The sequence below is a fragment of the Rhipicephalus sanguineus genome, chromosome 1 (genome assembly GCF_013339695.2).
Source record: "Rhipicephalus sanguineus isolate Rsan-2018 chromosome 1, BIME_Rsan_1.4, whole genome shotgun sequence".
NCBI lineage: Eukaryota > Metazoa > Arthropoda > Arachnida > Ixodida > Ixodidae > Rhipicephalus > Rhipicephalus sanguineus.
This window is the reverse complement of record NC_051176.1, coordinates 146,387,581-146,400,024: the sequence shown is the minus strand read 5'-3', so window position 1 is coordinate 146,400,024 and position 12,444 is coordinate 146,387,581. Positions and strand designations below refer to the sequence as shown.

The window sequence follows — 12,444 nt, the reverse complement described above, 5'->3', positions numbered from 1 at the left end:
AGCTGGTAGTGAAACACAAAGTTTTCGGAATTAAAGAATGGGACAACTAAACAGAACCTCTGCGATGGCGGAAGCGTGGTTTCGAAACTCAACACACAAAAATGGATTTTATACACATTTTTCTATAAGGCATGGTTTAACAAATAACAGCGAAATTCGAGGGGGCGCCATGATCGTCAAAATTTTTTTCGAGCAAAAATGTTTTGCCACAATACTCTATCTGGCACAGGAAAAAGGCACAAATTTTATCAGCAAAATCTGCGATGTGCGAGCGCCACGTCTGGGACACTTGGCATGGAATAACCCATATATATATATATATATATATATATATATATATATATATATATATATATATATATATATATATATATATATATATATATATATATATATATATATATATATAAATTGTTCGTTGAAGTAAGAAGTTATAGAAATGTGGGCACAATCGAAACGAAGAGGACAACACAACCGCGCCTGTTAACCTTTCTGTTCCCAATATTTGTGTCTCATTTGTACGCCTTCATATTTGAGACCTGTATTCCCATGCAAATTTCAAAGTTTACTGTCGTTCTGAGATCAACCAGACAATAGACGCATACGACCTTACAGTAGTTGCAACCAGAAAAACTGTCTTTCCAGGAGTTTCAATAACAATTGATATTACAGTTGCCTGTAATAAAATCACACAGCTTAATTTTTCCCCAGAATTCACTAGCACTCTTGAAACACTTATAACGCATATATATATATATATATATATATATATATATATATATACATATATATATATATATATATATATATATATATATATATATATATATATATATATATATATATATATATATATATATATATATATATATATATATATATATATATATATATCATGGTTTAAACGGAACCGCTCTTTGACACTGGCAATTGATGATGCGATGGCGATGCATTATGGCTAATTGCTGCATACGTAAAAAAAATATTTTGACAAGTCCTCGAAGGCGTTATGTGTGTTTCAAGTGAGCTAGTGAATTGCGGGGAAAAATTAAGCTGTGTGATTTGATTACAGGCAACTGTAACATCAATTTTTATTGCAACTCCTGGAAAGACAGTTTTTCTGGTTGCAACTACTATATATATATATATATATATATATATATATATATATATATATATTGCGCACCCTTCTTCTCCCCCCTTTTCGGAGCTCGTACGAATGAATGAATGAATTAATTAATTAATATGACACACGTAGGATGCAGCTCAGCTCGTTCTTGCTCTATGCCTCGACATGCTTGGCACTGGGATCATTGTGCCGCTGGACGGTCGCCGCTCCGCAACAGCCGGGATTCAACCCGCTGCTCGAACGCCAAGCCCAACCGACACCCCAGACACCGCCAGCACCGCAGCCTCCGGCACTGCCGCCAGGGTGGTTCAACTTCCCAGGTGTCGGCGTGGTGGTGCCGGCCTTCCAAGTTCCCAACTTTCAGTTCCCTGTTGTTAACTGGACGTTTCCCGGATTTCAGGTGTGTATGTATACGATGCTTCAGCTAACGCTAGTCAAGCTGTTCCGTCTTTTTTTTTAGATGCGAAGCATCTTATGGCGGAGTTCAATCCGGTGGTGGAGTGCGGCGTGACCACCCTATAGCGCATGCGCAAACCCTCTCCACACACCTCCTCTTTACTCCCCTCTTCCCCTCTCCACTCCCACTCCCCAGCTCCACTCCCCTCCCCCGCTCCTATAACCCTCTCCCCCTCTCCACTACCACTCTCCCTCTCTCCGCTCCCGCTCTCCACTCCCCCTCTGAAACGCGGGCTGGGCATGCCGAAACGCTGCTTCGCATCGTCTCATGGTCCCCTTTAGCGGGAGATGGTGTAATTTTTCGAATAGCCAAGGGACTAGTAGTACCAGAAACTTCGTTGCCATAGAAGGAGAGGACACTTAGCTGAACAGCGTACATTGAGCTCTAGCTGGGACACACCGTTTGTACGGAAGCATTTGTGTCAATCAAGGTTGCTCCACAGATTGACCTAAAATAAGGTCGATTTGTCGAACTAAACTAAAGAAAAAAATTAGCGTACCTTGCACTGGAGGCGCAATGCTAAAGACAGCGGAGCGGATGGGCACCTATGTAGTCCTGGCTTTTTGCTGCTTTGCTAAGTTTTGCGAATTTTTTCTTTCTTTCTTCCTCTGTTTCCGTCTTCTTCTCTGTATTTTCTGTCTCTTTTTTCTCTGTTTATTTCTCTATTTCTCTCTCTCTCTCCATATGTAATACACACACACACACACACACACACACACACACACACACACACACATATATATATATATATATATATATATATATATATATATATATATATATATATATATATATATATATATATTCCTTGCTCTTCTTTCTATTTCTTGCTTGCTTCCTCCTTCTTTCTATCCTTTTGTCTCTCTATCTCTCACTCTATTTAATTTCTCTCTCTTTCATTGATTCCCTCTCTCTCTGTATTTTTCATTCTTTCTATGCTATGCGTTACTCTCTCCCCTTTTCCTTTCCCTCCTCCTCGCCATCACATCTCTCCTCCTCACGCTCACTTCCCTTTCCCACCCCCGTGCTACACTATATGCTAGCGTACTTTGATAGCCAACTTGTTAGTACGCTCGCCTTCGAATCGGGGGTACACGGGTTCGAATCCCGCCTCGAGAAGAATTTTTTTCGGCAAGAATTTATCTCTTCGTTTTTTTAGATCTCTTTCTTTCTCTCTCTCTGAACACATTCTCTCACCAATCAGGGTTATTGCAGGCAAAGTCGGAGAAATCGGCGCACGTGTCCTGGGAGCGAAGCAGAAGAGGACGAAGATGAAAAAGGGGATGTAGAGAGCGCGGGCAGGTTAAAAATGATGATAGTTTTGGGTCACGACAGACATTTTACGCCGAGCTAGAACAGCTTCGCTGAAGCATTATTTTTTTAGGACGACTGAAACTGAACCAGAAAAAATCATTTTTTAAATATCATTTTTTACTGCGGAACACAACAAGAAAGGTTAAAAGTACTATTATTGACTCTGGTCGATTCTTTTGCCAGGGATTTTCAACTACATTTGACTCAGCCGTTTGCAAGTCCGCGTGAACTACCGCTCGTTTTAGAACTGGGAAGAACTTTGTAAGGGTTTCCAAAGTTCCTCAGGCTGTGACTTTCTGTTGTAATGCACTGCTGCCATGCAGCTGTGCGGCGCTGGTGCCAGTGTCAGGAAAGCTGCATCACATCAGCTGCGTGGACTTCGTATGCCGATTGCAGAGCATTGCTGCTCCTATCAATCAACTCCCGTTCCCCTGGCCTCATTCTCTCTTCTTTCAACTTCCTCAACCTACAGGGAGTTAGCCGTGCTCCCTATATATTTACATATCAAACCAAACAATGGAGGTTTAGCAACTTGGAGGGCCTAATTCTTGATATATATATATATATATATATATATATATATATATATATATATATAATATATATATATATATATAATATATATATATATATATATATATATATATATATATATATATATATATGTGTGTGTGTGTGTGTGTGTGTGTGTGTGTGTGTGTGTGTGCGTGTGTGTGTGTGTGTGTGTGTGTGTGTGTGTGTGTGTGTGTGTGTGTGTGTGTGTGTGTGTGTGTGTGTGTGTGTGTGTGTGTGTGTGTGTGTGTGTGTGTGTGTGACAGTTCACGGGTGAATGGGGAAAATGAAGAAGAGGAAGATGAGAACAGTTAGAACAAACAGTTGTCCTGACTGACCCCATGTCTCCGTCACAGTAAGTTGACAGGATCTACCTCACCAGCATCATGAGCACATCAAAGAAGACGATCAGCCTGCCGAAATACACCGGCGCCGAAGACGACGACCCCGTGGACATGGGTCGGCGCCCAGTGGCGCAGGCAGAAATTTTTTTCGGGGGGGGGGGGGGGGGAGGTGAGGGGCACGCCCTTGATCCTACGTAGGGTCCGGGCAGGTAAGTGTGGTCGAGTGTCATTTTGTGCTCTGTATACCGTGGCAGAAAAAGATTTCGGGGGGGGGGGGGGGGGGGGAACTGGCCCGGTGTACCCACCTCCCCTGGCTACCCCATTGTTTGCGCCTCTTCGAAGCGAAAGCGAGCAACGTTTCCTGGTCCGAACGAGATCGCATCAACTACATCAGCGAGTACCTGGAAGGTGAGGCATTCCGCTGGTACCTCACCAAGATTTTCGACGTTGAAGACTCGTGGGGAGGCATCAAAGGAAGCATGAAAGAGCGATTTGCCGAGCCCATCGGAGACCCATTTCGCCAATTAATACACTGCAGACTCAAAAAAGGACAACGCATCAGGCACTACTACGAGGAGAAGACGCGCCTTGGTCGCCTCGCAGAAATGAAGGACGCTCACAGAATATCAGGCTTGACCGACGGTGTGCCTGAAGAGATCGAAAGGCGCCTCGCTGGACTGGCGCTCTCTACCCCAGCCAAGTGGCTTGCTGCTGCAATCCAAGCGGAAGCCTCTGTCCAAAGTGATGTTTCCCCAGGCTCGTCGAAGCAGCAACCCACGCAACGGGAGCCTCATCCTACACGACGATGGAGCCCTGCAGGATCGACGCGCACCCCTCGCAGTGTGTGCCGACAGTGCGCATCTGCTGGTTTGCCAAATCAGCTTCACTGGTACAATGAGTGCCCTTGTCATGAAATGGTGTCTGTTCTTGCTGACGACCAGGGAAACGAAGAGGGCGGCCCAAAGCTGCACTAATACGTTTTGGGTGCACTTGTGAACGGACACTTGGTGAACGCAACTCTGGATACAGGAGCCACTATTACCTGTATCAGTGACGTTGTGTTCAGAGAGCTCCAGCTGCAATTGCTCATGGATCCATGCATCAGTGTCCAAAAAGTCACCTCAACAACAAAAACTTTGGGCCGCGTACACATACAGTTAGAAATAGGGAAGATAATGCAGGCAGTCCAAGCACACATTCTCCAAGGAATGAAGGCTGAATTCTTGCTAGGTCTGGAGAACACCTCTTTTTTCAACCTTTCACTCAACTTGAACACCATGACTTTGCTTCAAGACAACGAAGTTCTGCACATCCCCTTCGGAAATAAAAAGTACGTCTTCAGTGCGGATACATCCCCGCTACAGTCCGTTGATGTCACGCACCTTCCGACGTCGCAACAAGTTGCTTTGAGAGATGTGCTTCACAGTTACAGAGTCTCAAAGTCTCAGATTGACTTCGGATGTATTGCGGATGAACGATATCGCATCGTCCTCAGCAACAACGTCCCGATTCACAGACCACCGTATCGATGCTCCCCGGCAGACAAAGAGGAAATTGTCAGGCAAGTGGACTTACTTCTGAAACAAGGTGTAGTGCATCTCTGTTTTTCACCATACGCAGGCAAAGGGCGTACTCGCTTATGCATTGATTACCGAAAGCTTAATGCTGTCACTGTGCCTGACTACCAACCTATTACCCGCATCGACGATGTGCGGGACTACCTGGGAAACTCGAAATGTTTTTTTTTTATTTCGAGAGTTTGCCCAACGGCATACATAGTTAAATATACAGGTAGAGGCCGGCTTCCGCTATATTCATCAACAATGCTCTATGGTGGGGCCCACAGAGCCACAAATCATAATCCGGTGGTCTTGTCGGATGAAGGCCCACTGTTCTCAGGTAGCGCCGCCGTATCTGATTCAGGCCAGGGCATGTCCACAACAGGCACTTACATCAGGCTATTGGCATGTCAAAATGAACCCAGACGACATCCCAAAAACAGCTTTCGTCACGCCGAATGGCCATTATGAATGGCTTGTTATGCCTTTCGGTTTGAGGAATGCTCCTGCTACATTCGAAAGAGCTGTCAAATCAGTGATAAGAAAATATAACTTGAAGAATGTCGTTAATTACACTGATGATATCGTAGTCTTCTCCGACACATTTTATGAGCACCTAAATCACCTCCAAGCTCTACTGCAAGCTCTAAAAAACGGGAACGTTACATCAAACTAAAGTTGAAAAACTGTCGCTTTGTCCAAGATTCTATTGAATATTTGGGTCACAGGGTGTCTCACGGTACCGTATCACCTAAACGGAACAATATAGAAGCAGTATTGCGATTTTCAAGACCGAGATCTCCGAAAGAGCTGCAGCGTTTTCTCGACACCACCAGCGTTTACCGTCTGTTTATAACGCATTTCACTGACATACCTTTTCCAATTACAAAATTGTTAAAGAAGGACACACCGCGGGAATGGGGCGCTTCTTGCGAACAAACTTTCGTGGAAATGAAAAATCGTCTGTCGGAAGAGCCAATTTTAAGAATATTTTCTTGCGAGAAACCATGCGTACTTTATTGCGACGCATCTAACGTCAGCATCGGTGCAGTCCTGAAGCAACGTGATGATGATGGCAAAGAACACCCTGTCGCTTATCACTCGCGCAAGCTACTAACTAAATTACGCCCTAACAGGGCTTGAATGCCTAGCTATAGTCGGCGCTGTTGAGAATTGGCACTGCTATCTGCACGGAAGACCATTCACTGTTGTCACCGATCACGCTACAACGGCTGAAAAACATCAAAAATCCCCAGGGCCGTCTGTTTCGATGGTCTCTGTAGCTGTATGTATGACGTCAACATTCGACACCAAAAAGGCAGCGAAAACATCTAGGCAAATGCATTTTCTCGGAGTCCTTTGGTTCAACTCCTTTCGTTACCAGAATTCCAAGGTTCTGCAGTATGATCACCCTCGCTGCAAGTACGCTATTGGAAACAGGGTGACTATCGTGACACGTAAAGGAATTCGCAAAGTGTACGTTCCTCACAAGCCTCGACTGGAACTTCTGCAGAAAGCACACCACCAGTTCGGACATGTCGGAGTAAAGAAAACTTGGGGGTTGTTGTCGCCTCACTATTATTGGCCGGGAATCATCACAGACGTTTCATCCTACGTCCGACACTGCGACATATGCCAGCGATGCAAGAAACCTAAAACCAAGAGATTCGGATCGCTCGAGTCGCTGCCACCCGCAGAACAGCCCTTCGATCTTTTGGCGATGGACACTCTAAGGGGTTGTTCTGGACACGGCTCCGCGAAGGAATTTGTTCACTTGGCGATAGACCACGCTACGCGGTATGTCTTGGCGTTTCCCCACAAAAATGAAACGTGTGACGCATACATTTCGTGCCTCGATCACCACCATCTTCGCTGCAGGGAAGCCAAAGAAGTTCCTTTTTTCTGATCATGGACCAGCTTTCACTGTAGGCAAGCTGTTCCTAAAGCACAACAATGTCCACCAGTTATTCACGTCCTCCCACCACCCTCAATGTAATGGAATGAACGAACGCACGAATCAGACCATTGTAACCCGACTAAAGTGCAAAATGAATCTACAGCCGCAGAAGTCTTGGGTCAAATATCTTTCGGACGTTGTTCGAGAATACAACAGAACCCACATGAAGTAAGCCGATATCCACCATCATACCTAATGTATGAAATACCTTCTTACGAGACCTTTTTAGACACGACAAAGGGAAGTGTGCAAGATGCAAGGAAGAATGCAGTCAAGAACACGCTCGCCTACCATGAGAAGAACAAGATCATTTATGACAAAAAATTCCTGCCACAAGATCTTCAAGTTGGTGAGGTGGTGCTCTACGAAACACCATGGCACCAAACATAGGAAAGCTCAGCTCAGTCATGGAAGGGCCTTACACGATCCTTCGCAGAGTGCCTCCAGTGAACTATGAGATCGACCGATGCGTGGCACCGTTAAGCAGAACGACCGACATTGTGCACGTCAGCAAACTACACGCCGTTACTATTGTCCCAATAAGTTGACCCTCTGTCGGAGGGAGGGGGAAGCGTGGGACGGTTCACGGGTGAATGGACATTTAGAATGAACAGTTGTTCGGAATGACGCCATATATATATATATATATACATATATATATATATATATATATATATATATATATATATATATATATACAACACAATTGAAGGTTTCAACAACATAGGCTCCTCCTGCGGCGATGCATCGTTTCTAGTGAGATTTCCAGGCATCGGAGGTGTCATTGACTTTGTCAACTATCCTGAAATGATGTCCTGTCATGGGAATTTTCATGCGCGGAAACAAAAGGAAGTCTGTAGGAGTCATGCCAGGTCTGCAGGGCAGCTGGGGAACCCTTGGCACCTTTGAATCGACAAGGAAGCGGGTCAAGACGGAGGCGGTGTGGACTGGCGCGCTGCCATCGGTGATGGTCGTTGACAGCCGTCCAGGGCGGGCTTCATCGCTGGCCTCTTTACGACCTTCTAAAGTGGCCGTATGCCGCCGGAACACTTGTCGTTATGACTAACAATTATCACCAAAGCTCTTTATCATAGGAAAAGTTTCCACTTCGAACTTGTCGAATTTCAGACAAAACTTGATGGCAATCCAATTTGCTCTAACAAGCGCCGCATTGTGGCTTGCATGGGAAGTGAAAACGCTATATATATATATATATATATATATATATATATATATATATATATATATATAGCGTATATAGCGTGTATATATATATATATATATATATATATATATATATATATATATATATATATATATATATATATATATATATATATATATATATATATATATATATATATTTATATTCTGTATTATATTACAACCTCTCTCTCTCTCTCTCTCTCTCTCTCTCTCTCTCTCTATATATATATATATATATATATATATATATATATATATATATTTATATTCTGTATTATATTACAACCTCTCTCTCTCTCTCTCTCTCTCTCTCTCTCTCTATATATATATATATATATATATATATATATATATATATATATATATATATATATATATATATATATATATATATATATATATATATATATATATCTATATATATATATATATAGAGAGAGAGAGAGAGAGAGAGAGAGGGGTTGTAATATAATACAGATATACAGGAGATGCCTGATGCTGTAATAAGTAATGCTTATGACAGCCCGACTTAGGAAAATTTGCCGCAATCGTTTTGACGCAGTAACCTTCACTTCCACCGCTTCTTTACTATACTTGATCGAGTAGTTCTGCAATAAATAATATATGCTTTTCTTCTGTGACTACTGTTTGGTTGTGCATTTGAACATAAACCAGCTTGGAGCGATTTTATCATATGGGATCGAGCGAACCGACGCATAACAGCCTTTTCTTGAGACCGGACATTTTGACAATGACGCTGCTATACGAGCGAATAGTAATATGCAGTCCTCCGTGAGGCATTTGAACCTCGCGCCGGCTTTTCTCCATCTACTCCCTTAAAGAACAGATATAAGGCTAGCCCAATAAAATGAAGATCGATCAATATACCGACACACTTCTTGGTTTTCTTTCCAGGCTCCCCAAGTACCTCAGATTCCGTGGATGCCCCAGATGCCCCAGATGCCTCAGATGCCTCAAATGCCCCAGTTCAACTTCTCTGTACCCGGCTTCGGTGTTCTTCCAAGCATCCCAAGCCTTCCCGGACTTCCCGGACTTCCCGCAGTACCTGTCATGCCAACATTTGTAGGCTTGTCCGGTGATATTCCGGATGTTCCAGACATTCCCGATGTCCCGGATGTACCGGACGTTCCGGATATCCCGGACGTTCCTGAAGTTGTCGGTGGCACGGGTGCCTCGCGGACGTTACCTGTGCCTCAAGATCTACCCCAGTCAGCGCCAATCACAAGCGCAAAACTTCGAGACCACAGGCCGTCGCAGTGAACAGAAGGAATTTCGGTGGGGCCACTTGCTCCACGCACAGCTTTATCTTTTTTTTTTTTCGCAGGACAGCTGCTGTGGAACAGGACGCATTACAAGATGGAATCGTAGTAAATTATACGAGGTATCTTGCAGATTTTGCAACAAAGCTTTATGCAGGGTGTTTGTGCCCATAAAAAGATTGGCCAGCTACCGCGCTCGCAATGCACGCTGGCACCTCCACCTATAGCGCGCTCACACAAAGCAGAACCGTACGCACAAACATGCACGCACACGCACATAAACGCATGCAAACATCATGCACGGACGCACGCACACATACGCACGCTCACACACACACGTACAACACAATACGCCAAGTTTGATACCAAGGCGCAACCGAACCAATTAAGAATAGTGTCAGACGCACGGGTCATACGGATACAATATATTATGATTGTCGATCATTGAATGTAAAGCTGTCTGTCTGAAAGGCATATAAATATGAGGAATCACATCCACTGCCGCTCTCAGAAACGAACTTTTAGGCAGTTTAGGCGTTAAAAGACGTCACAACAGCGGGTCTTCTACCCAGAGATTTATAAGGGCAAAAGGCAAGGGGCACTACAGTTCACTAAAAAAAAAGTTCGAGATTTCAAATTTGGTGTACGCACTATTGCACAATGACTGCGTTCGTATACGTTTATACTTGCGCCTGAACTGCTTGCTTTTTTTCACGATAAAAAGAAAAGCAGCACGTTGAGTTAGTTGCGTTACGCACTCCGTTCGAAACCAGTAAACTTCCAAACAGTCTATAAACGTGGGAATAGAAGGCAGGCCGTGTAACTCGCAGGTTAATGGTTGTCACAGTATGGATACAGCGAACTATAGAATGGGACAGCATGAATATATAAGGGTGTGTATGTCCTGCTTCATGATCTCCTGAGCATTTAATTACATTAAACAACGAGAAATGAAAGCGCGCCCGCCGTCCTACTTGCGTGCATTCCACAAGCTGCACCCCTGTATTTTTCTTTCTTTTTCTTCGCTCCATTTTATAGTGTGAGCCATACACTTTAGTGTAACCGTACGCATGTCTACCTTCATCGCAATTTCATAGTACACTCCCAACTTTTCTTGTTCTGGTCGTTGTGGTGCATGAATGTCGGAATGTTCCCCCATGCTCCTCCCCCTCTCCCCCTTTTTTTCGGGACGGAATGTTTTTATGTATGTATTCTTGTATCTTCAGCATTGCAGTTTGTATCCGTATGCATCACCCTCAATTGAATATGTATAAATTGAATTCTCTGTGCTTGACAACTTACCTTCAAATAGGGTGATCCCCGGCCTAAACATTGTATTAAATGTTTGTTGTGTACTTGCGCTTGCACTTGTTATCACATTCACCGTATCAAAAAAAAGCTTTATCCACACTGCATACACTGTGTTGTGTGTGTGTGTGTGTGTGTGTGTGTGTGTGTGTGTGTGTGTGTGTGTGTGTGTGTGTGTGTGTGTGTGTGTGTGTGTGTGTGTGTGTGTGTGTGTGTGTGTGTGTGTGTGTGTGTGTGTGTGTGTGTGTGTGTGTGTGTGTGTGTGTGATGACGGCCGCGGTGCACACATCTGTCTGTCTGTCTGTCTGTCTGTCTGAGAGACAGTTCCCGATCGCTTTCACAGGCCCCCTGGACCGCCCGGAGTTGGTGCGCAAGGTCTGAACTTGCGATGCACTTTACGAAGTCCTTCTCGTTGACGTGGTGCTTCCTTATGGAAACGCGCCGGTCTTAAAATTAATTTCTAACAGGTTAAGCTCGCCGTAATTTGTCCGTCGGTCGTCATCATGAACTGGCACGCGCTCTCTACATCCTCTTCTTCATCTTCGTCCTCCGATTTCTCCAGCGTGGCCTGTAATAACCTTGATGGGTGAGAGAACGAGTAAGACAGAGAGAAAGAGAGAGATGGAAAGACGGAGATGGATGGAAAGTCCTTTATTGAAAAAGAGGGAGGCGCATGGCCTCTGTGGGGATAAGCGGGACTTTCAAACTATACTAATATTTCACAGTTTCATAGGGTTTGCACTTATTCAAGTCACAATCACATGTACTGAGGCGGTGTGTGGTCAGTACTGTGGTCTGTCGGACCCCCTAAACCACTCTGATCAGGCCGCTCTGACTTCCATATTGCGCGAATACTAACTGCGTGTCCGGGTCCGTAAGCAGCGCTTCCCGATAATTTGTGTACTGCAAAGCCTGTATGGCCATTCGCCCTTTTTCAAATGCGGAACATTGCCACAGTAAGTGGTGAAGGTCTGCGCGGCAGCGCAGCCCGCAGTGATTGCATGTCACTGTTTGCAAACAGTGTGACGTCACTGGCAGTGTCCCGCCCCCAAGTCCCGCCTTCGGGAGCAGGTGCTGGTTGGCAAGAAAGTTCCGCCGGCGGGATCTCTCTGCATAGCAGCGCTGCGTGTGTCTGCTTTACTTCGATAGAAATTTTTGCAAATTGCTGTTTTCTGAACTCACACCTGTTAGAAGGAAGAGTTACTGCCTGTAATGAACGATTCTGTTAGTGCAACATATGATTTGCTCGTCGGGGGTGACAGCCATAAAAAAATCTTATGCTCCTCGGAAGCGAACGTTGTACGTTAGCAAATATTAGCATGGCATGGATTAGCATGG

At 44.3% G+C, this 12,444-nt stretch overlaps 1 protein-coding gene across 1 annotated transcript; it reads left to right on the top strand.

Annotated features, from left to right (window-relative positions):
* The first annotated feature begins 1,259 nt into the window (after positions 1-1,259).
* Positions 1,260-10,288, top strand: LOC119379611 (uncharacterized). Its single transcript, XM_049412077.1, has 2 exons — positions 1,260-1,529; positions 9,434-10,288. The coding sequence occupies exons 1-2, from the start codon at positions 1,260-1,262 to the stop codon at positions 9,797-9,799; spliced, it is 636 nt and encodes a 211-aa protein (XP_049268034.1). The 3' UTR covers positions 9,800-10,288.
* The last annotated feature ends 2,156 nt before the right edge of the window (positions 10,289-12,444 follow it).